Here is a 26,344-nt window from a genome sequence, read left to right on the forward strand (position 1 = left end):
TTAAGTAACAAAGAATATGGCATAAGAATTTCATTCTTTTTTAATGTTTATTTATTTATTAGAGAGGGAGAGCACGCACAAGTAGGGTAGGGGTATAAAGAGAAGGAGAGAGAGAATTCCAAGCCGGTTCTACACTATCAGCACACGGCCTGATGTGGGGCTCGATCTCATGAACTGTGAGATCGTGACCTGAGCTGAAATCAAGAGTTGGAGGCTTGGGGTAACTGGGTGGCTCAGCCAGTTAAGTGTCCAACTTTGGCTCAGGTCATGATCTCATGGTTTGTGGGTTTGAGCCCCACTATGGGGTCTGTGCTGACAGCTTGGAGCCTGGAGCCTGCTTCAGATTCTGTGTCTCCCTCTCTCTCTGCCCCTCCCCTGCTCACCTCTGTCTCTCGCTGTCTTGCAAAAATAAATAAAATGTTGAAAAAACCCCCAAAGATTTGGAGGCTTAACTAGCTGAGTCACCCAGGCACCCCAAATTTCATTCATAGCCAAGTAATAGACCTTGCGATTTTTTTTTTTTTGCACTTTGTACTTATGGATATAACAGGGAGATACTGTTTCACTCGGAGAATCAATGGAATAAATACATTGGTGTTTATAGAAGCTCTTGGCTTTCAAAAGTCAGTATGTGATATTTTCATTCATAAAATAAGGTGTGTGTGTGTGTGTGTGTGTGTGTGTTGAAGTAATGCTATTAAAGTCCTTGAATGTATATATATTTACATAGATTTCTCTCTCTATCAGTGAAGGGTTTGGTTGCATCATTAGAATCCTTCAGTCCAACAGAAAATAAAGTTATAGTTAGACTGTTTACACTTGATCTTAGCCAAAAGATTGAGAAATGATATATAGTTAGACTCTTTAGAGACTAACTTTTTAAATTTCTTTAATTTTTTTTTAATGTTTATTACTTTTGAGAGAGAGGGAGAGGGAGAGAGAGCAAGCAGGGGAGGGGCAGAGAGAGAGGGAGACACAGAATCAGAAGCAGGCTCCAGGCTTCGAGCTGTCAGCCCAGAGCCTGACACGGGGCTCGAATCCACAGACTGCGAGATCATGACCTGAGTGCAAGTCAGATGTTCAACTGACTGAGTCACCCAGGCGCCCCTTTAGAGACCAACCTTTTAGACTTCTCACAGAATAAAACCCCTCAAAACCACAAGAATTCTAAAAACCTAAGGTAGACTTGAGAAAGCCACCATTAAAACAAACATCGGGGAGTACTTTATATATGATTGAATTTCCCAAAGAAAACAATTACAATCTGGATAACAGCAACAAAGAGCCTATTTATTTATTTATTTTTAATGTTTATTTATTTTTGAGACAGAGAGAGACAAAGCATGAGCAGGGGAGGGGCAGAGAGAGAGAGAGGGAGACACAGAATCCGAAACAGGCTCCAGGCTCTGAGCTGTCAGCACAGAGCCCGACGCGAGGCTTGAACTCACGAACCGCGAGATCATGACCTGAGCCGAAGTCGGACGCTCAACCGACTGAGCCACCCAGGCGCCCCAACAAAGAGCCTATTTAAAGGCATAGGAGAGTGGTCAAGGGCTCAGTACCTGAAAGAAAGGTTCTATGGGTCTGGCCCAGTCTGCTGGCCACAGTGGCCATATCACTCCAGGAGAAAGCCAGTCTTGCTGGTGTGAGGCCTGGCCTGGTGGAGTTAAGGGCTGTTGCTAGAAAGGGAGAAGGAAAATCTTGGAAAGGAGAGAGGCAGCCCTAAAACCTGCAATTTCCCCAAGTCCTTAGCTTGTGAATTCTGTATACATGGGCGAGCTACAAGAAGTCCAGGGGAAAACAGCATCTGGAAGCTGAAAGGATTGATTTCACCGTAGGGGAGCAGATCTTGGAACGTAAGTCCCAAGTTAGAGGGTCTGGCAAACACTTTGGGCTTTTTACAGAAATCCCAGAAGCACCACACTTAAATTTTTTTTAATGTTTATTTATATTAGAGAGAGAGAGAGAGAGAGACGGGGGAGGGACAGAGAGAGGGAGACACAGAAACTGAAGCAGGCCCCAGGCTCTGAGTGGTCAGCACAGAGCCCGGTGAGGGGCTTGAACTCACGAAATGTGAGACCATGACCTGAGCTGAAGTTGGATGCTTAACGGACTGAGCCCCCCAGGTGCCCCAGAAGCGCCACACTTTAGAGGTAAGGAACAAGTCTCAGGACCAAGGAATTTTTCTTAGCTATAAGGGCATAACCGACATAGAACCAGTCTAACAAAACATAAAGCCAGGTTGCTACAAGTTTAAGGTGATCCATCACTAGAGGAACTGCCTGCTGCTTGAACAAAATCAATACTCTCCAAAGGAAAAGAACAGAATCTAGCATCTTTACAATGTGATGTCCACCATATTTGGCATGTAGTTAAAATTTACTGGATATTGGATATGAAAAGAAACAGGAAGATGTGGTTCAGAGTCAAGAGAAAAACCAGTCAATAGAAACTGACCCCCCAAATGAGCCAGATGTTGGAATCAGCAGACAAGAAACTTGAAGCTGCTATTCGAACTGTGTTCAAGGATTTGAAAGAAAAAGAAGCAGATAAATGGAAATTATATTACGTATGTATGTAGGTATTACAAAGTACAATATGTGAAAGGAAGAATTTACTGGACAGCCTTAACAGAGAGTGCTTAAGCAGAAGCAATCGTTGGTGCAATTAATACAGGATGGACAAAAATTCCAGATTGGAGAATTGACGGGTAAGGGCAGCATTAATAAACAGAACCGTAGTAACTTATGAGACAGTTCAACTAGTGCAATGATACACATGTAATTGGAGTCCAGAAGGAGAGGAAAGAGAGAATGGGGCAGAGAGTAAGTTATAAAGAATGGCTGAAATTACCCCAGATTTGGTGAAAAACTTCTATATCAACTTATAGGTCCTAGCAATTCAGCAAAGCTTAACCAGGATAAGTACAGAGAGAGCCACATGTAGGAGCATCATCGCCAAATTGTTGAAAATCAGTGGTAAAGAGAAAATGTCCAGAGCATCCATAGAAAAAGGACATATTACATACAGGGGAAATTCCTATAGAATTACTGCTGATCTCCAGTCAGAAGCAAAAAAGGCTTGAAAGCAATGAACGACATCTTTAAAGGACTGCAAACAAACAAACAAACAACAACAACAAAAACACAAAAAAAGTTATCAACCAAGAATTCTATGTCCAGTTAAACTATTCTTCAAACACAAAACATGAAAAAACGACATTTTTGGATAAGCAGAAGCCGAGAGAACTTGTCACCAGGAGACTCTCAATACAAGAAATGCTAAAGGAAGTTCTTTGGTCTTAAGGGAAATGATCCAGTTGAAAAGTTGGCTGTGCAGGAAAAAATGAAGAGTCCCAGAAATGGTAAAACTGGGTAAGTAGAAAAAAAATTGAGTTTCACCAAAAAATTAGAGGTTGTTTAAAATAAAATCGATAAGATTATATTGCGGGTTTTATAATGTATGTAGATATAGAATACTGTAAACCCTTGGTGTGTGAGCATAATTCATTCCAGAAACATGCTTGTAATCCAAAGCACTTGTATATCAAAGTGAATTTCAAGAACCATTGGCTCATCTGTGATCATGTGACGTTGAGCATCACAGATTACTCATATTGCAAGACATCGCTCATTTATTAAGTTAAAATTTATTAGAAATGTTTGCTGATCTTGAAGAACACTCACGGAACAAGTTACTCGCAATCCAAGGTTTTAGTGTATCTCAAAACAGCACAAAAGAGGGAGGTAAAATGGAATTTACTCTTGCAAATATCTTCCATATTAAGTAGAGTGGCACGATGTTAACTCTCCGTGCCCCGTGATAAATTAAAGATTCACACTATAATCATTAGAGCTAAAAAGAAAAAAAGGCCAAGAGAGAGACGAAAGTGGAATGCTAAAAAATATGCAATTAACAAAGAGAAGGCAGGAGAGGCAGAGGAATGAAAAACAGAGTACAGACCCGTACCCAACAGCATGACGCTCAAAAACTTTTACTCAGCGACAAAAACCAAATACAAAAGAGTAAATATCGCCTGGATTCTATGAACGCAAAGTTCAAGATCAGGCAAAGCTAATCTATGGTGATGGCAATCAGAGCAGTGGCTGTGTATGAGGGGTGGGAACGGCCTGGGGAGAGGCAGGGGAGAACTTTGTGGAGTAACAGAAGTTCATACCTTGATCGAGGTGGTGGCTTCTCTGGGAGTATATATTTACCAACGTTCCCCGAATCGTACACTTAAGATTTGTGTGTGATTTCAAGAAGATTTCATTGTATGTAAAGGTTACTTACATCCCTTTTTCAAAGCCTGGAACCAAACTCTCCTGCCAGGGCCTCCCGTTGTCAACTGTGATCAACAGAGGGCGCTCTGAGCTCACCAAACACGCTTTGGGGACCCGGCTACTTGGGGATGCAAATCAGACCAGCTCTGGTCTCCTCCGTCTTCAAGGTGGATCTCGCAGCTCCCCAACAGTTCTGCCTCGACGCCCCACCTCCCCAGCACCCCCACCCCCCGCCACCGCGGCCTCACGGGCTGGTCCATTTCACCTGGCCGCACGCTGCTGTTCCACTGGTGGCGCAGCGCGCAGCTAGCTAATGGCGATGCCGTTTCCCGCGGCACCTCCGCGGAATACAGATGTGCCTGGGAGCTGGCGTGTGCCGCCTGGAGGCGTACCTGCCCCCCTAAGGTCCTCTCTCGATGTGATCGCTTTTAAATTGGAAGCAGGAACGTAATGGAAACTTCCACACGGTTCTCGACATCTTCATTTTGACCTTCTTACCTCGCTTTGGTGGCTGTGAAATCTTCCCACGCCAGGGCTGGGGCGGGAGGGGGCGGGTGGGTGGATGGCAGCGGGAGCGAGGCACACAAGGAATTTTCCCCCAGGAAGGCGGGAGGGGCCTTGCACCCCAGAAGGTTGTCTTCCTTGCCCCCTCCCTATCTCAGAAGGAAGCCAGCGACTGGATAGCCCCAAACGTCCTTTGCGCCCTCGCCCACCCCCAGGCCGGTGTCTCTGGGCGCGGAGATGCCATTACACCTCACGTGATCCCCGCACTGGGCCGGTCCCTCTCGAGGCGTCTCGCGGGGTGTTAATTAAAGGTCACAACAAAACAGACCTGCCGGCTCACCGGGAGAAATGTCCTCCCGGGAAATGAAAAATGACACCCTGGAGCAGCCACGTGTGGAGCCTGGCATACGCCGGTTTCCTGCGCTCCCGCGCGCTGCGCCGGGGGCCGCGGGGGATCGGACAGGGGGCGGTGGCTGGGTGCTCCAGGGGCTCCGCGGGCCCCAGGCGCGGGCGGCAAAGGAAGGAGGGGTGCCGAGGGGACCGAGCGGGGCGCGGCGCGGCGAGGCCAGCCCGCACACACACACCCCCCCTTCCAGGCCCGCGAGGCTCGCGCCGCGCGTGTGCACCGCGGCGAATCCCTCAGTTTCCCCTGCCCTGCGGCGGCCGGCCAGATCCGGGCTCACCTGGGCGGGCCCCGGGCGGCTCGGCACGTCGCAGATTGGGGCGCGCGCGGGCGGAGGTGGGGGACAAGCCCCCCCCCCCCGCCCCCGGGTCGTCCGGCTGCTGTTGGGAGGGTGCCCTCGGGCCGGCCGGGGGTCGGTAGGGCAATCCCAGAAAAGGTTTGCAGGGCAGGTCTAGGAGAACAAAGGGCGGGGGGGTGGGGTGGGGAGGAGGACCCGGCATGTTTGCGGACTTGTTTGTGACTCAGTCCCTTTTACACGGCGTTTCAAAGGCAGAACTGCAAGCCTCGCCAGGAAGAGAAAGAACTTGGGGGCGGGGAGGCTCGGCGCATTTCGGTCCAGCCCTCTCGCTCGGCACTGCCCCTCCGCGCCGGGCTCGCGCGGCGGCGCTTCCTTAAGGGCCCCCGGCCGCGGGCCGCTCTCCAGTAACTTCCCCGCGAGGGGCGAGATTTACGACCCCCGCCCCCCCGGCGCGCACCGTCAGGCGGGCGCGCCGCCACATAAAATGGATCCCGGCCGGCGCGGCGGCGGCAGCCAGGCGGCGGGCTCGCGGGCGGCGGGGCGGCCGTTCCCGAGGCTCCGCGCTGCGCCCGGGCGCACACGCGCGCGCTGACCGCGGCGGCGCCCGGGCCACGCCGCGCCGCCTCTCCCAGCCCTCGCGCAACTGTCAGGCCGAGCGGGGCCGGCGGATATTGGCTCCGCGACGCGCCGAGGCTCCTCCCCGAGTCTGGATCTTTATATTTTGGGAGAATTTCTTTGAACTCAGTTACCGAGCTCCGGGAAGGAGACAAGTTCCCACAGCCGGCGCGCCCCGCGGAGGCGCGGCGCGGCGCGGCGGGGCTCACCCGCCTTCCCCGCGGCGGCGGGTGCCTGATCGCCCCCCACCTCGCTTCCCTCGTGGAGGAAAACGGACTCCCTTGGCTGGGGAGGAATGCCAGGGATCTGGATGTGACCGTGAAAAGAGAACGTGTGACTGGAGGAGGCAGAAGAGGAGGAGGAAAAGCATTATTGGAAGCGAAGAATAAACCAGCCACTCCAACCCGTTCTGCAAATTAGTGCTATTACTTCTGGGGTCCATTGCTTTGATTCTTTCCTTCCCCCCCACCCCAAATTAAGGATCCTTGACTTGAGGGCCAAGAGCCAGCCCCCCGACAACTGGGGGGGTACCCTTCTGGGTCGGAAGACCTTTTGGATGTAGTGTTGGTGGAACATTTAGACACTCTCTTCTGGAAAGGCCACCATGAATTCGGTAGCGGGGAATAAAGAGAGGCTTGCGGTCTCCACCAGGGGCAAGAAATACGGGGTAAGTTGCGACGGCTACGATGCGGAGGCGCGTTAGCAGAGCCCCCTCGGCCGGGGTCCCCCTGAACCGGCGCCGTGCGGCCGCGCAGGGCGGCCCCGAGCTCTCCTGGTGCTGCAGAGGCGCCTCCGCCAGGCTGTGCGTGCGCGGAGGCGGGCCCGCCGGCGAGGACGCCCGCACACTAGCCTCACCCTCGGAATTTTCTGTCTTCCCGTTCCTTTCCATCCCCGCACCCCTAACTTTTGCGGCATTCGTGCACTTCCAGGCAGAGTTAAGCCGAATGTGTGTGTGTGTGTGTGGGGGGGGGGTGCCCATGAATCCTCAGCCATTCCTCGGGATCATTTCCCTGGAGCCGGGAGAACCTTCCGTTTACCTCCAGGATCCGGAGGGCTGTACCCGGAATGAATAAAAATCCAGAAGCCCCCCACCCCCACCCGCCCCGGGCGTAGCGTCTTCCAGGAACTTGAACGTGGGTTCTTTTGGGGATGGGTGTCGGGTTCGAAAGCGCGGGGGTGCCGACTGTATGGGTTCCCCCCGCAGAAACCATGGAAAGCCCCCGAGCGAGCCCTCTCCAGCCGAGCGGAGGAGGAGTCCGCCGGCGCCCGGGAACCCGCGCAGGGGCACCTGGGGTGGGGGGACCCACTTAAGGACGATTCACGGGGCAGATGGAGGCAGATTCGGCCGCAGGGCTCGGAGCGGTCTCGGACGCACTCGGCCGGGCCCTCGGGGGCGCGCGGATCTCCGGGCCGGCGCGCGCGGGGCAGGGCGGGGGGAGGTCGCCCCCAGCCCGGCCCGACCCCACCCCGGGGACGCGGGAGCCCGCCGCCCTGCGGCCCCTGACTCTGCACGTCTCCCCCGCAGGTGAATGAAGTGTGCTCGCCCACCAAGCCCGCGGCGCCCTTCTCCCCCGAGAGCTGGTACCGGAAAGCATACGAGGAGTCGCGCGCCGGGAACCGGCCCACCCCCGAGGGCGCGGGTTCGGCGCTCGGCTCGTCGGGGACCCCGTCCCCCGGCTCGGGCACCTCGTCCCCGAGCTCGTTCACAGGCTCCCCGGGCCCCGCCTCCCCGGGCATTGGCACCAGCTCGCCGGGCTCCCTGGGCGGCTCGCCGGGCTTCGGCACGGGCTCCCCGGGCTCGGGCAGCGGCGGCGGCTCCTCCCCCGGCTCGGACCGCGGCGTCTGGTGCGAGAACTGCAACGCCCGCCTGGTGGAGCTGAAGAGGCAGGCGTTGAAGCTGCTGCTCCCGGGGCCCTTCCCGGGCAAGGTGAGCCCGCGCGGGGGCAGGCGGGAGGGCGGCCCCGGGGCCGGGAGGCCGGGCGGACCGCGGTGGGGGGGACACCCCACGCCTCTCCCTCGCCAGGGCGTCCGCGGTTTGAGGCCTCTCGCTCCACTGGGTATGCCCCGGGTTACGGGTCCTGCAGCCCTCCGCTCGAGTCCCCTCGCCGTGCTCCCCGAACCCGCCGGGACCTCGGGGCGCCTTCGCCAGAGACCCTGTTCCCGCGTGCCGCCAAGCCTGGCGACGCGGGGTGCGGGGGGAAGGGAGGACAGCCGACCCCGGCTCCTGGGGGGGTTTCCTCTCTGCAGTCCTCCCCCCACTCTCTCCGGCTCATCGGATCCCTCCCTCCCCCCGCCACCCGTGACCCTCACCAAAAGCCCGCGGGAGTGGTAAAAGCAAGCCGGTGTTTAGGGGTCGGCGTTCCCCACTGTTGATCGTGGGCCCCTAGTTCCCAGGATCACAGAAACAGAAACACACCCTCGAAGGCCAGCTTTTGCCCCCTCGCTTTCCGCGAATCGGCCCGAGGAAGGTGAAGGGGCGGGGGCGCCTGGGAACCCGGTCGCCTCCAGGCCCGCCCCTGCCGCGAGCACGTTGTCCCCTCCATGGCAACGCCGCGGCGTGGTGCGCGCTGGAGCCCCCGGAGTGCAACACAATGCAATTGTGTTTGCACTGTTGGGTCCAAGTACTATCAAATGATAATATTTACTCTTCCGCTTCAAAGAGTTTTTATCAGTGGTTGGAGAGCACTGTCGAGAAAACAGTGACTAGCCGTGGGGATTTCTGACACTGCCCAGTGGCGTTTTCTGATGTGTATTTCTGGGACTTTGGAAACGAACTACCGTGATTTCGAGTGGTGGAAGTTTAGCGGCAACTCCATCTGCCTGCCTCATTGTTTTCATACGCAAGGGTTAAGTTAAGCAAATACCCACAGAAGTTGTAAAATTTTACATGGGGAAAATTACCACCAAGAGAATTGGTTTTATGAATCCCGCATTCATCTCAAGAATAATTAACCTGTGGATTGTTGTCAGTATGCCATTTTTTTTTTTTTTTTTTTGTATCTTGGTAATAAATCTGGCCAGGCACCCTGCGAACAAATCTCAGGAAATCTGAAAGCGGATTTTATACTTGCATTCTGTATCCTCCAATTTAGCACTACTTGGTCACTCACAGGTTTATTTATTTGCTCTTTTGATCATTTATCAATAGTCCCTGATTTCCTGCCACATTCAAGGCACTGTGTTAGCAAGGCCCTGAATAACAGGTACCTACAGCCCTTGTCCACATGGAGTTTGCGTTCTAACGGATGATACATTCAACCACGAAATGCACGATTCAGAATTTATTCCCATTTGCGGTAAGTGCCGCAAAGGAAGAGGGTGGGGCGCTGTGAGATGGTCCAACCAGACTAGACCATCTGATGCATTTTGAAAAACCTCGGTTCTCCAAGGTATCATCCTATATTTGGCAATCCTAGTAAGTTACAGTCTACCGAAGTATTCTAGAACATTCTTGAGGACCTGTTCTTACAATAGTTGTTTGTGGTGTTGTTTGAGTGCTCGTGTGTGCAAAGGTAAATCCAAATAGACCCTTTCTATAAATATGGAGGAAGGGAAGGAAATCAGTAGGGAGGAGAAACATGTTGAAATTCAAATGTATCCGTCACGTTTTGTGGAGTCATGTGACAAAGTCGAGTTTTGGTTTTGTTGAGGCACCTGGAAAATTCATTCCCAGGGTTACCAGAGGCAGTTCAATATATTCGTCAATTTTATTTACCTGATGAAATGAAAGTGATCCTGGGGAACTGATCATTGGATTTCCTGAATCTCAGTGCTCTGTACCACCTTACGGTGACCCAGGCATGTCTGAGGAAGAGCGGTCGATCACGGGGAGAGTCACACAGGATCACTGTAAGGCACACATCAATATCATACAATGCCACCGTTGCCTGGAGTTTCGTATGTGGCATAGTGCGGTGAAACATGACGTTTGATACAGGGGGTGTGCAAGACTTAGCCAGAAACCACAGCGATCTGGATTGCCTTATTTTTTTTTAATTTTTTAAAATCTTTATTTGAGAGAGACAGAAAGTGCGAGCGGGGTTGGAACAGAGGGAGAGGGAGACACATTCTGAAGCAGGCTCCGGGTGTGGGGCTGGAACTCAGGAACCGTGAGATCATGACCTGAGCTGAAGTCGGACGCTCAACCGACTGAGCCACCCAGGCGCCCCTGGACTGCTTCATTGTTAATCATGAGGTATAGGGCCTCAATTTGTTGGCCTAAACGATAAATTTAGTTCTATTTTTCTTTTTTTAAGCATTGGTACCCTCATATTAGGTGCAATTTCCATTGTGCTGTTTAAGTTGCAATGTTTTAAGTAGCCCTCAGGTACCAAAAGAGCTAAGTTTCATTGCACCAAGAGATGTCATTGTGACTCCAACATGCAATTTGCCCTGGAGAGTGAGTCTAGAAGATAAAGGCATGTTTTTGAGGGATAATTAGCAAAAATCATCATGGTAATTAAGTTGCTTAGCTGTATTTGGAAAATATTTTCTTGATAGAATACTAAACTCTACTAAGTGGTATTAAAAGTCTCCTCAGTGGCTGTTTAAAAATCAGAGGGAGAAGAGCACGTTCAGGAATCTTACTGTTTTAGGACGGATTTGGATTTAGTTCTTTCTCCACCACTGATTCATTTCGTGACATCGAGTAAATCCGTTTGTGTCTGTTTTATTTTATTAAAAAATTTTTTTATATGCTTATTTATTGTTGAGAGACCGAGAGAGACAGAGCATTGGCATGGGAGGGCAAGTGAGAGGGGGAGACACAGAATCCGAAGCAGGCTCCAGGCTCCGAGCCATCAGCACAGAACCCGATGATGCGGGCCTCGAACTCACAAACCGTGAGATCATGACCTGAGCCGAAGTCGGACGCTCAACCGACTGAGCCACCCAGGCGCCCCCATTTTTGTCCGTATTTTAAACTTTCCTTGGAGAAAGACGTGAGGGTTGATGATTGTCACTTAGCCAAGTTACCGTTAGATTTAGGGTTGACATATTTAGGGATTTTCTCATGAAACATTTTCCACTTTCGTTTGCTGATTTCGTGAGTACATTTTCCAAATATCCTCCAGCTGTGTGGGTTCTCACCCTGTGCCCACTGGTAGGTAGCAAGCCCTACTGAATCCCCCCAGTTTTGTGCCCGGGACAGTTGGTTAAGGAGGGGAGGTAAGGTGCCGGCGAGCCCATCAGGGGTGTCTGGCTGGCCCCACGAGTTCGACAGTGGCTCTGGTGGCCTGAGGAGTGACCACCGTATTCTGAGTATTCTTAGGAGTCACGTGGCCACGGGGGAACAAGGCTCCGTGGCACCAGGTACCGAGATTTGGAGATTTCTAGCTCAGGTAACTGGGTGGGTGGGGTTAGTGTTCACCTAGGCAGGAACAGGAGGAGGGGCCGATTCGGGTGGAGCTCAAAGAGAGCGGTGATAACGGGTTTGGTTTTCCATGCACCGAGTTTGAGGTTTCTGGAAAGAGACAGAGTAGAGGCCGGTGTAGGACTGAAGGGGACTCTGGCGTGTAGAAACGGCAACCGTGAGCTCCAGCCACCGTTCGCGACGCTCTGGGTTTGTCCTTTCAAATAACAACTTACCTGGCTGAGCAAAGATTTGTGCCCGGTGACACACCGTAAAACATTTGGATTGACTTTTATTACTTCAGTCAGTAAAAAAAAAAAAAAAAAAAAAGTACTTCCTGGGTTTATATCATGTCTTTTCCAGGGCTGGGAAGCAGAAGTGGTCCAATAAAACAGAACGTAGATGTGCAAAGCTACAGATTTGTTGGGATTGTCAGTAAAAACAGTCCTTTGGCGCGTCGTAGTGTTCCAGTGAGCAAATATAAAGCCATTTCGTATCTACTGTCTTTCCTATTTTACACACAGTTGAGGCACCAAGCAGAAATAGGGGCCAAGGAATGAATCTCCCATTTTGGGGCTATCCTAGATCGTTCTGATAACGGAGACAGAACTTTTGAATTGACAGTGGAAACCCCAAGAAACATCAGCCCCAAAGAATTCCCTGGAGTAAGCAGAAATGTTCCAGGTTGGCGAAAGGGTATCAGACATCTGTTCATTTCCATATCAATACAAGGAAATCTTTCATGTAAAAAAAAAAAAAGGTCCAGAATCACATTCCTATCTGATTTTTTTTTTTTTTTCTCAGCCAAGTATTCTGGGTCCATTTAGGCCCCAGAAAAATCAGGAAGATTAGCCAGACACACTGAGAAGGGTGGCCAGAATCACAGAGATGAAAGAAAGGAATGTGTCATAGGGGTTTAAAAACACCAAACGTAGACTCTAAATAGCCAGAGCCCAAGGAAGTCTAGACTTGGGGAATATGTGCGTGTGTGTTTTCCTAGCTCCAAAACGGGTACGAAAAAACTATTTAAAAGTTCCTCCAGAAGCCGTGGTATGATTCTTTAGAAATAGATACGGAGGGGCGCCTGGGTGGCGCAGTCGGTTAAGCGTCCGACTTCAGCCAGGTCACGATCTCGCGGTCCGTGAGTTTGAGCCCCGCGTCAGGCTCTGGGCTGATGGCTCGGAGCCTGGAGCCTGTTTCCGATTCTGTGTCTCCCTCTCTCTCTGCCCCTCCCCCGTTCATGCTCTGTCTCTCTCTGTCCCAAAAATAAATAAACGTTGAAAAAAAAAAAAATTTAAAAAAAAAAGAAATAGATACGGAACGTATTACATTTTAAACACGTATGAATTCTGAGAGCTGTGTACCTGAAATCTTTTAAGAACACGTGGCTCTTTTCAGAAAATGTTATTGGAGTCTTTTCCACCTGAGAAATATTTTAGATACGAGATCAGCTAATAGATAACATCACTGATGAAAAAGTCCTGTAGCGTTTATCATTAAAACGTGTCTGAGACATTTTCGGGATTCTGAAAACATTCCCAGTAGAGACACGTGAACGGTGATCTCTTCCTTAAGGCTTAGCAAGCTGTGGAATGATGGCATTTCATTCTACCAGCCTTTTAATTGTGAACCAACACGGTCAGTTTTTATAGTGACTTAATTCACTTTGTAAAAACCCCTGGGCTGTAGTAATTTCTTCCACACTCACTGCACGTAGGATTATTGCATTAGAAATGTGATTTTTAAATGGCTGAGGCTAGTAATTCGTCAGCATTTGGAAGGATCAAGTCAATAAACTTGAGGCAACATCAGTTGCTCTCTGACCTATCACAGATTGTGTCATTCATTGGCTGATACTAATGGTGATGGTAATGGTGATGCTTACTGTCCTTAGCGTGTGCTGGGCGCTCTACTCCGATATACCCCTCCCCCACATCCATCTACCAAATCTATAGCAAAACAAAGATGAACCCGATTTCCTTACCCTGGAAGTCCAAGTGATCCACGTGGTTCAGATCACAAACCGAAGCATGAGTAAAGATGCCAGGAATGGAGAAATCCAAGGAAGCTCCCCCCCGCCCCACCAAATCCCTTGGGTTTTTGTTGGTTCAACTGCCCGAGTGGGAGACACCCCCCCTCCCCCCGCCTGGAGATTATTTTCATTGGTTATTTATTATTGTGATTATTTTTCCCGGGCTCCCAGATGGTAACATCGCTTTTAGGCTCTGGGGGCAGCGGGTGGGGGGAAAAATACGTGGGGCTGTGGGGATTCGGAGCTGCGTAATTTTCTTGGCTGGAGTGTACCGCAGGGGGACAAAGGACTTCCTCATATTCATAACCGTTCAGTTGAGACTGTTGCCTGTCCCTTCTGAGAACGCCCGGTTGGAGGGCCCTGCACTGACCTTCTGGGAGGAAGAGCTCTTCAGGGGGACGTCTCCGCACCACCTCAGTAAGGCTGCCAGAGTTCAACTCTGTTCCGTCCCGGCAAAGATTGCGAGTTGGCTGGCGTCTGTCAGGGTTCACGGTCTCTTTTCAGGGATACAAACCGCTTTCCTTTTTGCTATCTTTTTTTTTTTTTTTAATTTTTTTTTTCAACGTTTATTTATTTTTGGGACAGAGAGAGACAGAGCATGAACGGGGGAGGGGCAGAGAGAGAGGGAGACACAGAATCGGAAACAGGCTCCAGGCTCCGAGCCATCAGCCCAGAGCCTGACGCGGGGCTCGAACTCACGGACCGCGAGATCGTGACCTGGCTGAAGTCGGACGCTTAACCGACTGCGCCACCCAGGCGCCCCCCTTTTTGCTATCTTGAGTCACAGGCTGACCATAGCATCTTTTCTTTAACCACCCCCCCTCCTTTTTTTTTTTTTTTGTTTTTTTGTTTTTTAAGCCTCCTGTATCGTCTTCCTGTGGCAAAGCAGCTCTGTTCAGATGGGTTCCCACTGACCTTTCATACTTAGACCAGTCAGAGATCTCTTAAAGTGCATTTACGAAGGTGCCCGAGGACCTGGAATAAACCCGTATCCCTAAGTTACTTTAAAAATGTTGATGAACGGGGCGCCTGGGTGGCGCAGTCGGTTAAGCGTCCGACTTCAGCCAGGTCACGATCTCACGGTCCGTGAGTTCGAGCCCCGCGTCGGGCTCTGGGCTGATGGCTCGGAGCCTGGAGCCTGTTTCTGATTCTGTGTCTCCCTCTCTCTCTGCCCCTCCCCCGTTCATGCTCTGTCTCTCTCTGTCCCAAAAATAAATAAACGTTGAAAAAAAAAATTAAAAAAAAAAATGTTGATGAACATAGTAAATCAGTTTGTATCTGTCATTCTGCTTACCCACCGCCTGTGGGATGCTCCGGGACCCATCTGAGAAAGTTGGATGTCAAGTTCATGGTTACAAAGGCTGGCTGTCTGTCCAGCACGTCCAGCTTTCAGAGGAATCCGCCTTTGTTTTTGTTGAGTGTTTGTATGCTTTCCTTTTTAAAATTTAGATATCAGATCCACGGGGAGGTTACTTTGGTGTATAATGGAAGGTATAGATCAATTTTATCTTTTTCTAAATGTCTATCCAGTTGTCAGCAGACCCTTTATTAAAACATCCATCTTCCACCCACTGATCTGAGACACCGTCATTGTCATAAAACAAATTTTCAGTTGCACTTGGTCTGTTTATGGACCTTCTGCCATGTTCTGTTTATCTGGTTCTTCGTGTGCCAGTTCCGCACTCTTTTAAATATAGAATCTTTGTAGTAAGTTTTAATATTTGGTAGGGCTCGCCCTCCCTCTCCCAAACAGTGCCTTTCCTTTCTGGGAGTTTCCTGGTTACTCCTCATGTTTTCCTGTGTGCACTTTATTTTTTTTAATTTTTAAAAAATGTTTATTTGTTTTTGAGAGAGAGGGGGAGAGAGAGAGAGAGCGAGCAGGCGTGCACAAGCTGGGGAGGGGCAGAGAGAGAGAGAGGGAGACACAGAATCCGAAGCAGGCTCCGGGCTCTGAGCTGTGAGGACAGAGCCTGACGCGGGGCTCGAATTCACGAACCTAGAGCTTAATGACCTGAGCTGAAGTTACACGTTTAACCAACTGAACCACCCAGGTCCCCCCCGCCACCATATGAACTTTAAAATCAGCTTGCCGGGGCGCCTGGGTGGCGCAGTCGGTTAAGCGTCCGACTTCAGCCAGGTCACGATCTCGCGGTGCGTGAGTTCGAGCCCCACGTCGGGCTCTGGGCTGATGGCTCGGAGCCTGGAGCCTGTTTCCGATTCTGTGTCTCCCTCTCTCTCTGCCCCTCCCCTGTTCATGCTCTGTCTCTCTCTGTCCCAAAAATAAAAATATAAAAAAATAAATGTTGAAAAAAAAATAAATAAAATCAGCTCGCCTAACTCCAAAAAAATATTTATTTTAATTGGGACCATGCTAAGTTTATATGTTAACCTGGGGGGTATTTGGTATCTTTTTTATTTTTATTTTTTTACAGTCTTGGAGTCTTTTATTTTTTTTTACACTTATGCCATGAATCCATAGGGAATGGGTTCCAACAGCTCAGGCTCCTTCCCGGTGGTTCTCACAAAGTGTGCTTCTCTGGGTGGGGCAGGGTGGCCCTTCAGCTGAACCCAAGTACCTTTCTCCTTGGCTTCCTTCTGTCTCTGACCATTTTCCTTCACACGCTTCAGGAACCTATCTCGGCCCCTTGAGTGCTTAATGTGCTCAATCCGTACATTAATTCTCTTAGCGAGAATCTTGCCCTTCACTTGTCTGTTTCCAGCAGTGACAACAGCATGCCGGGTGACGTCGTAGACTCTCCCAGTTTTGCCTTGGTGACATTTGTGGGGCATTCCTTTCTCAACAGTGCCCATTCCCTTGATGTCCACGATAGCGCCTTTCTTGTAGATTCGCATGTGTGTTGCCAAAGGAACAACTCCATGTTTTCTAAAAGGCCTAGAGAACATGTAGCGGGCACCTCTCCTCTTTCCCTTTGTGTTGGTCGTTTTGGCGAATTACCGGAAGATGGCGGTTCTGGCCGAAAGGCAGTATTTGGTACCTTTATGATGTTGAATCTTTCCCAAGAACAGGAAGTGTCGTTCCATTTGAACAAGTCTGCTTTTCAGCAATTTATTTTATTTTTTATTTTTTATTTTTTAATTTTTTTTTCAACGTTTTTTATTTATTTTTGGGGCAGAGAGAGACAGAGCATGGACGGGGGAGGGGCAGAGAGAGAGGGAGACACAGAATCGGAAACAGGCTCCAGGCTCTGAGCCATCAGCCCAGAGCCCGACATGGGGCTTGAACTCACGCACCGCGAGATCGTGACCTGGCTGAAGTCGGACGCTTAACCGACTGTGCCACCCAGGCGCCCCTCAGCAACTTAAGTAGTCAGTCAATTAATGAATTAAGAGGGGGGCGGGGCAGAGGGAGAGGAAGAAAACTTAAGCAGGTTCCATGCTCATTGCAGAGCCCCGCGCGGGGCTCAATCCCGTGACCCTGGGCTCATGACCTGAGCTGAAATCAAGAGTTAGGCGCACAATCTACTGAGCCACTCCGGTGCCCCACTTTTCAGCAATTTTTAAAGGTTTTTTTTTTTCTCCTGTAGACTTTGTGTGTTTCTTGTTAAATTTGCCCTTAGATATTATATCTTTTATTGCTGTTACAAGTGAACATCTTCTCTTCTAATTGAGGCTTGTTTATGTAGAAGCAGGATATTGATTTATATGTTCACTTTACATCCTGTTGCTTTATTAAACTCTTTAGATGTGTTTCTCAGTTTTTAAAACTGGTATTCTTGGGTTTTTGAAAGCATTTATCTTACAAAAGTAGAGATATCGTTAGTCTTCTCCTTTGCTGTTTGTATCCCTTTAATGGTTGTCTGTTCTTTGTTACATTGATTCACGCCCCCAGTACAGTATTCAGTGGTAGCAGATACAGTGGGAATGTGTATGGTTTTTCCCGTTAAGATACTGGCTTTTGTTTTATTTTAGTTTTTTAAACTGAAAAATTTAATTTTTTTTTTTAAATTTTTTTTTCAACGTCTTTATTTATTTTTGGGACAGACAGAGACAGAGCATGAACAGGGGAGGGGCAGAGAGAGAGGGAGACACAGAATCGGAAACAGGCTCCAGGCTCCAAGCCATCAGCCCAGGGCCTGACGCGGGGCTCGAACTCACAGACCGTGAGATCGTGACCTGGCTGAAGTCGGACGCTTAACCGACTGCGCCACCCAGGCGCCCCTGAAAAATTTAATTTTTTAATGTTTATTTATTTGGGGAGAGAGAGAGAGAGAGAGAGAGAGAGAGAAAGAATGAGTGAGGGAGGGACAGAGAGAGAGGGAGACAGAGAATCCAGGCAGGCTCCAACCTGTCTTCGCAGAACCCAACACAAGAGTCAGACGCTTAACCGACTGAGCTACCCAGGCACCTTCCCCCCTTTTTAAAAATGTTTATTTACTTATCTTGAGAGAGAGAGAGATGTTGGCTTTTGAACTTAGGTGTACGTATAGTTTTACAAATTAAGGAAGTACCCGATTCTTATTTGATTTAGGAATGGGCCCTATGTTTTGCCAAATGTGTTTTCAGGCTTTAGGGAGGTTGGTCATATGATTTTTCTCCTTCAATCTATTTTTTTTAATCAAAAATTAAAAAAAAATTATTTACTTTTGAGAGAGAGTGAGAGACAGAGAGTATAGGTGGGGATAGGGTTTTTGTTATTGTGGGTCTGATTTTTGAGAAAGGTTGTGGATAACAAAACTGCTTTGGGCTCTGTGGAGCTTGAAGTGGGATGCCCCCATGGGTCCCAGGAGCATTCAGAGCTAGAGACGTGAGTCTGGGAGATGTTGGCCCGGGGAGGGTGGTGGGATCCCCAGAGGGCGAGCTCTCCCTGGAGGATGTTAGAACGCAGAGCTGTGGGACCCACGGACATTGAAGGCACAGACAGCCTGAGGAGCCGGGAAGAGAGATCAAGGAGAGGCCAGAAGAAGGGGAGGAAAATAGGAGACAGTGGATTCCTGGAAACAGAGAGGAGGTAGGAGTAGGGGTGGTAAAGGCCAGATGCCTTGCAGAGATCGAGGAGGTAAGGACTGAGGTTTCCCTTGATTTAGCAACTAGGAGGTGGCTGGGAATCTTTGTTAGAAGAGTTTCCGGTGCCTGGAGAGAGGCAGGCAATGACGTTGTGTCCAGGAGTGGATGGAGGGGTGAGGGCAGTTGAGGTAGCATTTGAGTTGTTGACAACACTAAGAGGTTGAGAGAGATCCATTTTTGAGGCGCTTACGAAACTGATGTTAAAAGTGAAGATCTGGGGTCAGCAAACTTGGGTGGAAAATCAGATTACATCACTGTGTGACCTTGAGCACAGCCTTTCTGAGCTTGGTTGTTCTTCGTCCATACAATGGCAGCAATGATAGGACCCACACCAGGGTCGTTGTGAGGGCCAGTGAAATGTGCGAGGTAATATTCAACCATCGCTTTGTTTTCATTCCAATGACTTTGTCCAGGAAAGTGAATTTTATGCAAGGCCCCCCCTCTCTCTCTTCCCTCCCTCTCTTCCTTCCTTCCTTCCTTCCTTCCTTCCTTCCTTCCTTCCTTCCTTCCTCCCTCCCTCCCTCCCTCCCTCCCTCCCTTCTTCCCTTCCTTCCTCTCTCTCTTTCTTCATTTTGCCAGTGTCTGACAGCAAAAACGAGAAAGCAGCGGTCAGAGAAAGTGGAACCATTCAGCTCCTCTCCTTTTCCATGTCCTCACCTCCACGTGAACAAAGCACTTAATGCATTCTCCTCTGGGTGACTCCACAGAAAATTTGGGGGTGCTCAGTTGACCAAAATCACCACTGCTTTTAGTTGAGATGGCCTGAATAGGGGTGGAGATTCCTTGTCACAGATGGAAATCCCTGCCTTAAGCCCCGCCCCTCAGGAGGCCCCCTCCCCCCCCCCCCCCCAGGGAGCATCGAAAACCTAGTAGTTAGCACTTCTGCCCAGGAACGAAGGAGAGCCCGGCTCCCCCCTCCCCCCCCCACCCGGATCTGGGCAGCACCAGGAATTTGGGCTTATCTGCCTTCCCATCCAGCTTTATCTTTCTCAGACAGTTTTCTTTGCAGTTATGCTTTGCTGATCCTATCGCATCGATTCCGACCAGACCTCGCGGAGAAGTCTGGAAGTAGAGACACCCTCCCCCACCAAGCGGTATTTCCTGCACACATCTCAGCTGGCAGAGGGTTCTTGTAAACTCTTACCCAGGAAGGGTCGATATTCCTGTGCTGCTACGTGGGCTAACGTATCAGAAGGCTCTGGGGTAGAGTGAATTCTTTTGATAAGCAGAACCATATCTAAGTATATCTTAAGTGTAATAGACCACGTTGTACCTCTGAGGGGCTATTTTGATTCGTGGTTTCTGCTTAATGGAGTTTAAGTTCAATATTTTGCCAGCCACACAAAGTTTTTGGAAAAAGGCTTAGCTCTCTACCCACAGCACAGTTTAAAAACCTTCGATAGTCCTTATGCACAAAATGTCTTTATTTTTAAACCGTGACCTGCAAATAATAAGTTAAAAATCTACTCTGCCACCACAGAAGTGACAAAATGTGGACTTTCATTACTTCTTTATCTCATCTGAGTGATGTCTGAGACTTATAACTGCTAATTCAGGACTCCCCCCCCCCCCCCGAAGTTAACATAGGAACTTAAAGAGCTGAGATTTTCCTCGGGTATGATTCCATTTTTTTTTAATTAGCAGTGATAAGCGGCTACACTTCCCGGGGAAACACTACCGTCTTATTTATAGCGGTTGCTTTCCTTGGGGTTGGAATTCACTGTTTCCCTACGCCCTGCTCCACCTAAATGGTGGTTTCACGCAGCCACAGGAGACTTACTTATTAACTGAGTAAGACACCAATAACAACAACCCTCAACTGTTGAGCTCTCTAACCAAGCGGCTCCACAGAAATTAAACAGCTGAATTCAGGCAAACAGCTAGCAACCACCATTGTCTAAGAAAAATAATCGGCCTCCTGGCTCAGTTGTGTGTCTTTCCAGAGAGGGACGTCCTGGTCCTGAGCGTGGCAGCTGACAGTGACCTGGGGTGCCCTCCTTGCTGCCCCGGCTGTGAGCGGGAGCGTCACATCTCTGCCAAGCCAGGCAGCATGGCGATGGGGCCAAGGGGTGGACGGGAGAAGGACAGAAAGGGGAGGAAAAAGATAAGGGGACGAGGAGGAGGAAGGACAAGAGAGGGGGCGAGAGAAGCAGCAAAATAAAGGGCTGGTGGTTGGCAAGCATCTCAGGTTGACTATAGTCCCAGATGGGTTTTTTTTTTTATTAAAAAAAATTTTTTTTATACATTTATTTATTTTTGATAGAGCACAAGCAGGGGAGCGGCAGAGAGGGAAGGAGACACAGAATCCGAAGCAGGCTCCAGGCTCTGAGCTGTCAGCACAGAGCCCATCGCGGGGCTCGAACTCACAAACCGTGAGATCGTGACCTGAGCCGGAGTCGGACGCTTAACCGACTGAGCTACCCAGGTGTCTCCAATCCCAGATGTTTAGAGGAGAGAGGACCGTCCTTAGACAAGGGACAGAGATGCAGTCTTGTCTCCAGCACTCATTAGCACGGTGAGCTTGGGCCAGCCGGCCAGCCAGCCGATGCTTCATTTGTAAACCAAGAGGGCCGGAGTCGGTGGCCTCTGCGGGTCCCTGTGAAGCCAGAGAGGAGCCCTGACACTATGAGCCCGGTCCTTGCTCCCAGAGTCCAGACGGATAAGCTTGACAAGGCTCTCGATGGATTTCTGGCTGAACCAGGAGCCTGGAGCTGTTCCGTGGGCGGCCCCGTTTGTGGGCCTCCCACCCTCGGCCGGCCAGGCCTGTCCTCCTCGTTCGCCCGTCCAAACAGAGGTGCTCAGCACCGCCATCCCCGACGTGTCTACGTCTGGAGTTCGGGTCATCAGCCGACGGACAAGACTCTTCCTGTTTCTTAAAAACGCTGTTTACTTTATTGTCTTCTGTGTTTGTATGCAGAAATAAACTTGGGCAGACAGAAGGACAATAGGTTTTATAAGAGCACTTTGGTCAGGAACGTTTGAGACAAAATACCGCCTTAGGTATGAAGACTGCTTATAGTTGTTTGTTGGGTTATTATTTTTTTTTTTTTTTTGCTTGTAGTTTTACAGGAACAAAATCTGCCGTCCTGATTAGGATTTAGAAATAAATTTTTAAAAATTAATTTATTTCGAGAGAGAGAGTGCAAGGGAGGAGCAGAGAGAGAGAAAGAGAATCCCAAGCAGGCTTTGCACTGTCAGCGCAGAGCCCGACGCGGGGCTCGAACCCACGAACCGTGAGCTCATGACCTGAGCAGAAACCAAGAGTCAGACACTTAACCCGCTGAGCCACCCAGGCGCCCCAGGGTTTGGAAATAATTTGCGGGGAGTTCATCTTGGGTGGCAGTATAGGGACATCCGAACTCCAGACATTTTATTTGTCCTTCTTTTAAAAAAATTCTACCTCTAGATTTTTTTTTCTGAAACCTTTTCGCCCTCTTTGATTTCTCCTTCTTCCCTTTGCTCTTACAAGCACCTAGCCGGGGCCGTACTTGTTGAGACCAGTATTCACGCCCCCCCCATGCCGTGCGTGTGACTCAGGTGTGATAGACCTGCAGTGTGGAAGCGTGGTCTCTGTGGGAGGCAGCGGCTCGCCGCGGGCCGAGTCCACAAGATCCGTTCGTTTTTGATCCATTTCGTTTTCCTTCCTGAACCACTCACCCAGCTTGTCCTTAAAGCGTCTGCTTGCCGTGAACCGTTCCCCGAACTCCTGTTTCGACTAGAATCACTTTGCATCGTAGTCTGAACGCAGCTCAGGGAGCATGGCTGTTAGGAGCCCAGCTTCGCGTGGACTTGAGCTGCGCTAAGAACTTCGGTGCAGGGACAGTGGAGAGCAGGGACAGAGCAGGCACAGAGCACCCCTTGTCCCTTCTCGTTCTTGCACTGGGCGCGGGCGCGCCTGTGCATGTGGGTCGTGCTCCCCGATACCGTAGCCTTTGTTTTGCCTCCGGTTCTTGTCCCCCGAAACTTGCCCGGGTTCCTATTTGTGAAATTCCCCAGAAGCTTTTCTACCCTCCCGGGCTGTGCGTGTGCGCACTGCGCGGGGGCCGCGAAGGGAGCATCCGGGCTGGTAACGCGGTGGACATCCTGTCTCAGGTTTCAGACGTTGTCAGGCCCAAGCTTTTATGGGAGGTCAAGGCAGCTAATAAAGCGGTCTGTGCGATTAAAAGGGCATCGAGCAGCGAAGGACGGCAGACCGTCGCGGCAGCCGGCGGGCGCAGGCAGGGCTGACAGCTGCGAGCCCGCTAATGATGGCTTTACGAGCATTTTTGCAGCCGGGGTGGTAAATGCAACACAAAGACCTGGTTTTAATATGCCCAGTCAAGCTCTCTGCTTCCCACTCGGGGAAGGGAGTTGCTGGCTGTGGGCTTTTTTGCGGCCGTAGTTGGTGCTAATTTACTTTTCTATGGAGTGTTCCTTGTTATTAGTGATTCTCTGTAATGGCCCTTTCCGGTGGGCGGGAGGAGATAACAGAGTGATGGAGAGGTTTAGGGGGCTGCCGAGGGTCACCCAGAAAAACCTCGGGCTCCTGACGCTCCATCAGGCTCGAATAGGATTTACGTATGCGGCGGTTTTGACCGTGTGGATCTCCCGGACTCTGAGCCCTCGAGCAGAGTCATCCTGAGGTTTGGTACCTGTGCACCCAGTAGGCAGTCTTTTTCTTTCTTTCTTTTTTTTTTTTTTTTTTTTTTTTTTTTTTTTTTGAATATGTGAATTCTCCGAGGACTTCTGGACTTTTGGGGAAAAAAAAAATCTCCTTTCCACTTCTGTGTTACGGTGACGTCACGGGGGACGAGGGAGGAGGCCGACAGAGGAGGGGCATGCTGGCGGGGTGCGGCGAGGAGGGCCGTGATGCCTTCCCACTGACGTGGCCTCCTGTTCTAGAGGGTGGCAGTCCACAGGATGAAATGTGAGAGCGGCTCATTCACCCGCGTGGGTCCTGGCCTAGGTGTTTATGGATTGGTTGGTTTAGAGGTCCTTGAGTTTCTTGCGGGTTGAGATGCCCTCGTTCTTGCTCGATGTCCCCTGGTTGCATTCGCTTCTGGTCTTGCAGAATAACGGAACGTGGGAATGCTCCCTGGATGCTTAGGGTGGTCCCGGTTTTCCAGGGAGGAAACTCACCTTCACTGGACAGAACTAAGCTGAGAGGCCCATGTCCCCAGACACCGGCCCCCCGGATTTCATTTCTCCCTTCATCTGATCGTGGATCCGCACAGTTGAGGCTGTGCTGCCACCGGTATTTGGTGAGATGGTGACACACAGTCACGTCCGGGCTGGAGAAGCCCTTTCCCTTCAAGGCTTGGAACAGCCACAGTTCAGCGGGGAGAAATGCCGTAGGCTGGTTTCAGGTCCTTCGGGGCATAGTCGCAGAGAAGTGAGATGGTTTTTTTCCAAAGGCACGAATGGGGTCATGCTGGTTCTGAACACAAACAGTAGCGTCCACCACTCCATGTTAGGTCATTTTAGAAGGATCACGAACTTTCCAGAGCTTTGTGACCCTCACGCACGGCGACGTTCAATATACTATGTCAGATTAAATGAACGCCGTTAATTTTTAATGCTATGTGTCACCTCTACTCCTGGAGACCTCGGAATATCTTTTGGAGTCATTAGCATTTTGTAATCATAGAACAGTAGCACAGAAGGAGCCTTAGAGGTGATGTGGCGTTGGGTGGCTTTTGTTAGGAAAAGCCTGGTTCCTGCAGCCAGACCACGGGGCTTTGAATCTTTGCTGTGTCGTTTGCCTGCTCAGTGGACTTGGAGAGGCACGTTCCTGCTTTCCGCCTCAGTTTCCTGGCGTGAACAGGAATAACTGCTTCACAGGCACGTTCTGTCTGGCACATGGTAGGCGTTCATTAAATATTAGCATCCAAACTGCCATTTTCTAATTTTTAGAAAAAAATTTTTAAATTTATTTTTTGAGACAAGAGAGACAGAGCATGAGCAGGGAAGGGGCAGAGAGAGAGGGAGACACAGAATCCGAAGCAGGCTCCAGGCTCCGAGCTGTCAGCGCAGAGCCCGACGTGGGGCCCGAACCCACGAACTGTGCGATCATGACCTGAGGCCAAGTCGGACGCTTAACCGACTGAGCCACCCAGGCACCTTAAACTGTCATTTTCTAGAAGAGACAAGTAAAACTTACGTCTCTAGATGGGGGGGGGGGGCTCCTGACCCCAGGGTTCATTGCACACAATTAACATCCAGGGTGTTTATTTTCCATTCTGTCGTTAGCCACGTCTGTCCATCTCTTCGTTCATCTGTCTGGTCTGGCCAACATTTCTTTGGCCGTCACTGTATAGGTGTGTTGTCCCCGGATTTGGTGCCGGGACAGGAAGGTGGTGAAGACAGAGCCCTGCCTTTGAGCCTACAGCCCGGGGATGGGGGGTCGCTGCGCTGACTGCTGCCATATCTCTTCCACGGCATCCCTGCCGGAGATGACATGCTGGCTGTGGAGTGGGATGGAATGGTTTCCAGGAGAGGTGACGCTCGCCTGGATGAGTAGGAACTCGTGGGCGAAGGCTGAAGGAGGCAAGGTCTCGGCCCCCCCCTTTCCTCTCTTCTCTTAGAAGAAGACCGGCCACGGGCAGCCGGGAGCCCGCCAGCTCCTCTCTCCCGTCTGCTGTGGGACGGTGCGCGTCCCGGGCCGGGGTCACGTTCCTCTGCTCCCTAGGAACCGGTCCAAGCGGCAGATCTCTGTGTGCCTACACCAGAAAGTTTTACACAGGCCATCGTCATCATCACTGAGTAAACGCACGACGGCGGGCAAAGAACTCTTTCTGAGGGCAGCACGTTCAGTGCTCCCCCGTGTAATAGTCATTCGTACGTTACTGTAATTATATCGCACGGTTTGCAGTCAGCTAAAACAACCCGACTCATTAGGTCTTGGGTACCTATGTACCGCAGTATGTTCCATGGCTGCGTAACTTTTCCAGATCTGCCGTCACATTTTGCGCGTGTTGCTTTTTGGGAGTTAGACCGAATGGGCACCTTTAAAGATTGGATAGGTTAATACAACCTGATTTTATATAGCTGCTTTTTTTCAGGCTACTGTACTGGGTGGGCCTTTGCTTCCATTCAACAACTATTTGTACAGCAGGTGGCTCGTGTCAGGCACTGTTCTAGGCCTCGGGGCCCCAGTCATCGATGTCACCAGAGCCTCCCTGCCTGCTCCTTTCTGGCGCAGTGCTGATCGGAGTTTGTGGGACTTCGGGGGTTAGCAAGATACTCGCCTTTTTTAGAAGCTCCTGGGGCATCCGGGTGGCTCAGTCCGTTGAGCGTCGGACTTTGGCTCACGTCATGATCTCGCGGTTTATGGGTTCGAGCCCCGTGTCGGGCTCTGTGCTGACAGCTCGGAGCCTGCTTGGGATTCTCTCTCTCTCTCTCTCTCAAAAAAAAAAAAAAAAAACAAAACAAAAAACACTATAAACCTGTTAAGCTTCTCTTGCAAAAGCCTCCTTCAGACCATTCTCATGGACTGTGGCTAACTGGGAGTTTCTTTCGGTGGCTTCCTGCTCATTCCTTACTGCCTTTCCTGCTTCGGACTTCCCACAGGGTGAAAAGCTACAACAGTGGCTTTTGTCGGCAGCAAGGCCATCGATGGCACAGGAACCGCTTTCAGATGCTGCTGATGTGGCCCAGACTCAGTATCGTGACCCAGAAGGCGAAAGGCTACCTATTCCATTACAACCTAGAGCCAGCCCGCCTCCAGACTTGAGTGCGATTCGGCAGAGAAAGGAGGACGGATAGGGTGACACGCACCCACTAGATAGCAGCTAGAAGTAGGTGTGGGAAAATATAAGAGTGGAGCTTCGGTTTCTAGAAGCGTCTTTGTAGAGGG

At 50.4% G+C, this 26,344-nt stretch overlaps 2 protein-coding genes across 2 annotated transcripts in view; one reads left to right on the forward strand and one right to left on the reverse strand.

The window, feature by feature from the left end:
• Nucleotides 1–6,707: 6,707 nt before the first annotated feature.
• KIF26B (kinesin family member 26B) overlaps nt 6,708–26,344 on the forward strand; it is a 468,028-nt gene continuing 448,391 nt past the window's right edge. The window contains 2 exon segments of the mRNA XM_047077348.1: nt 6,708–6,770; nt 7,629–8,030. Of these exon segments, the coding sequence (XP_046933304.1) occupies nt 6,708–6,770; nt 7,629–8,030 (465 nt within the window).
• LOC124510354 (60S ribosomal protein L21-like) lies at nt 15,946–16,437 on the reverse strand (the record flags this gene model as incomplete). Its single annotated transcript, XM_047077210.1, has 1 exon — nt 15,946–16,437. A coding segment is annotated over one exon (492 nt), but the record flags the coding sequence as incomplete, so codon positions are not given.

This window comes from Lynx rufus, unplaced genomic scaffold, assembly GCF_022079265.1.
Source record: "Lynx rufus isolate CCGP_SWC_20201006 ecotype Redwood Valley unplaced genomic scaffold, mLynRuf1.p SCAF_15, whole genome shotgun sequence".
Lineage (NCBI taxonomy): Eukaryota > Metazoa > Chordata > Mammalia > Carnivora > Felidae > Lynx > Lynx rufus.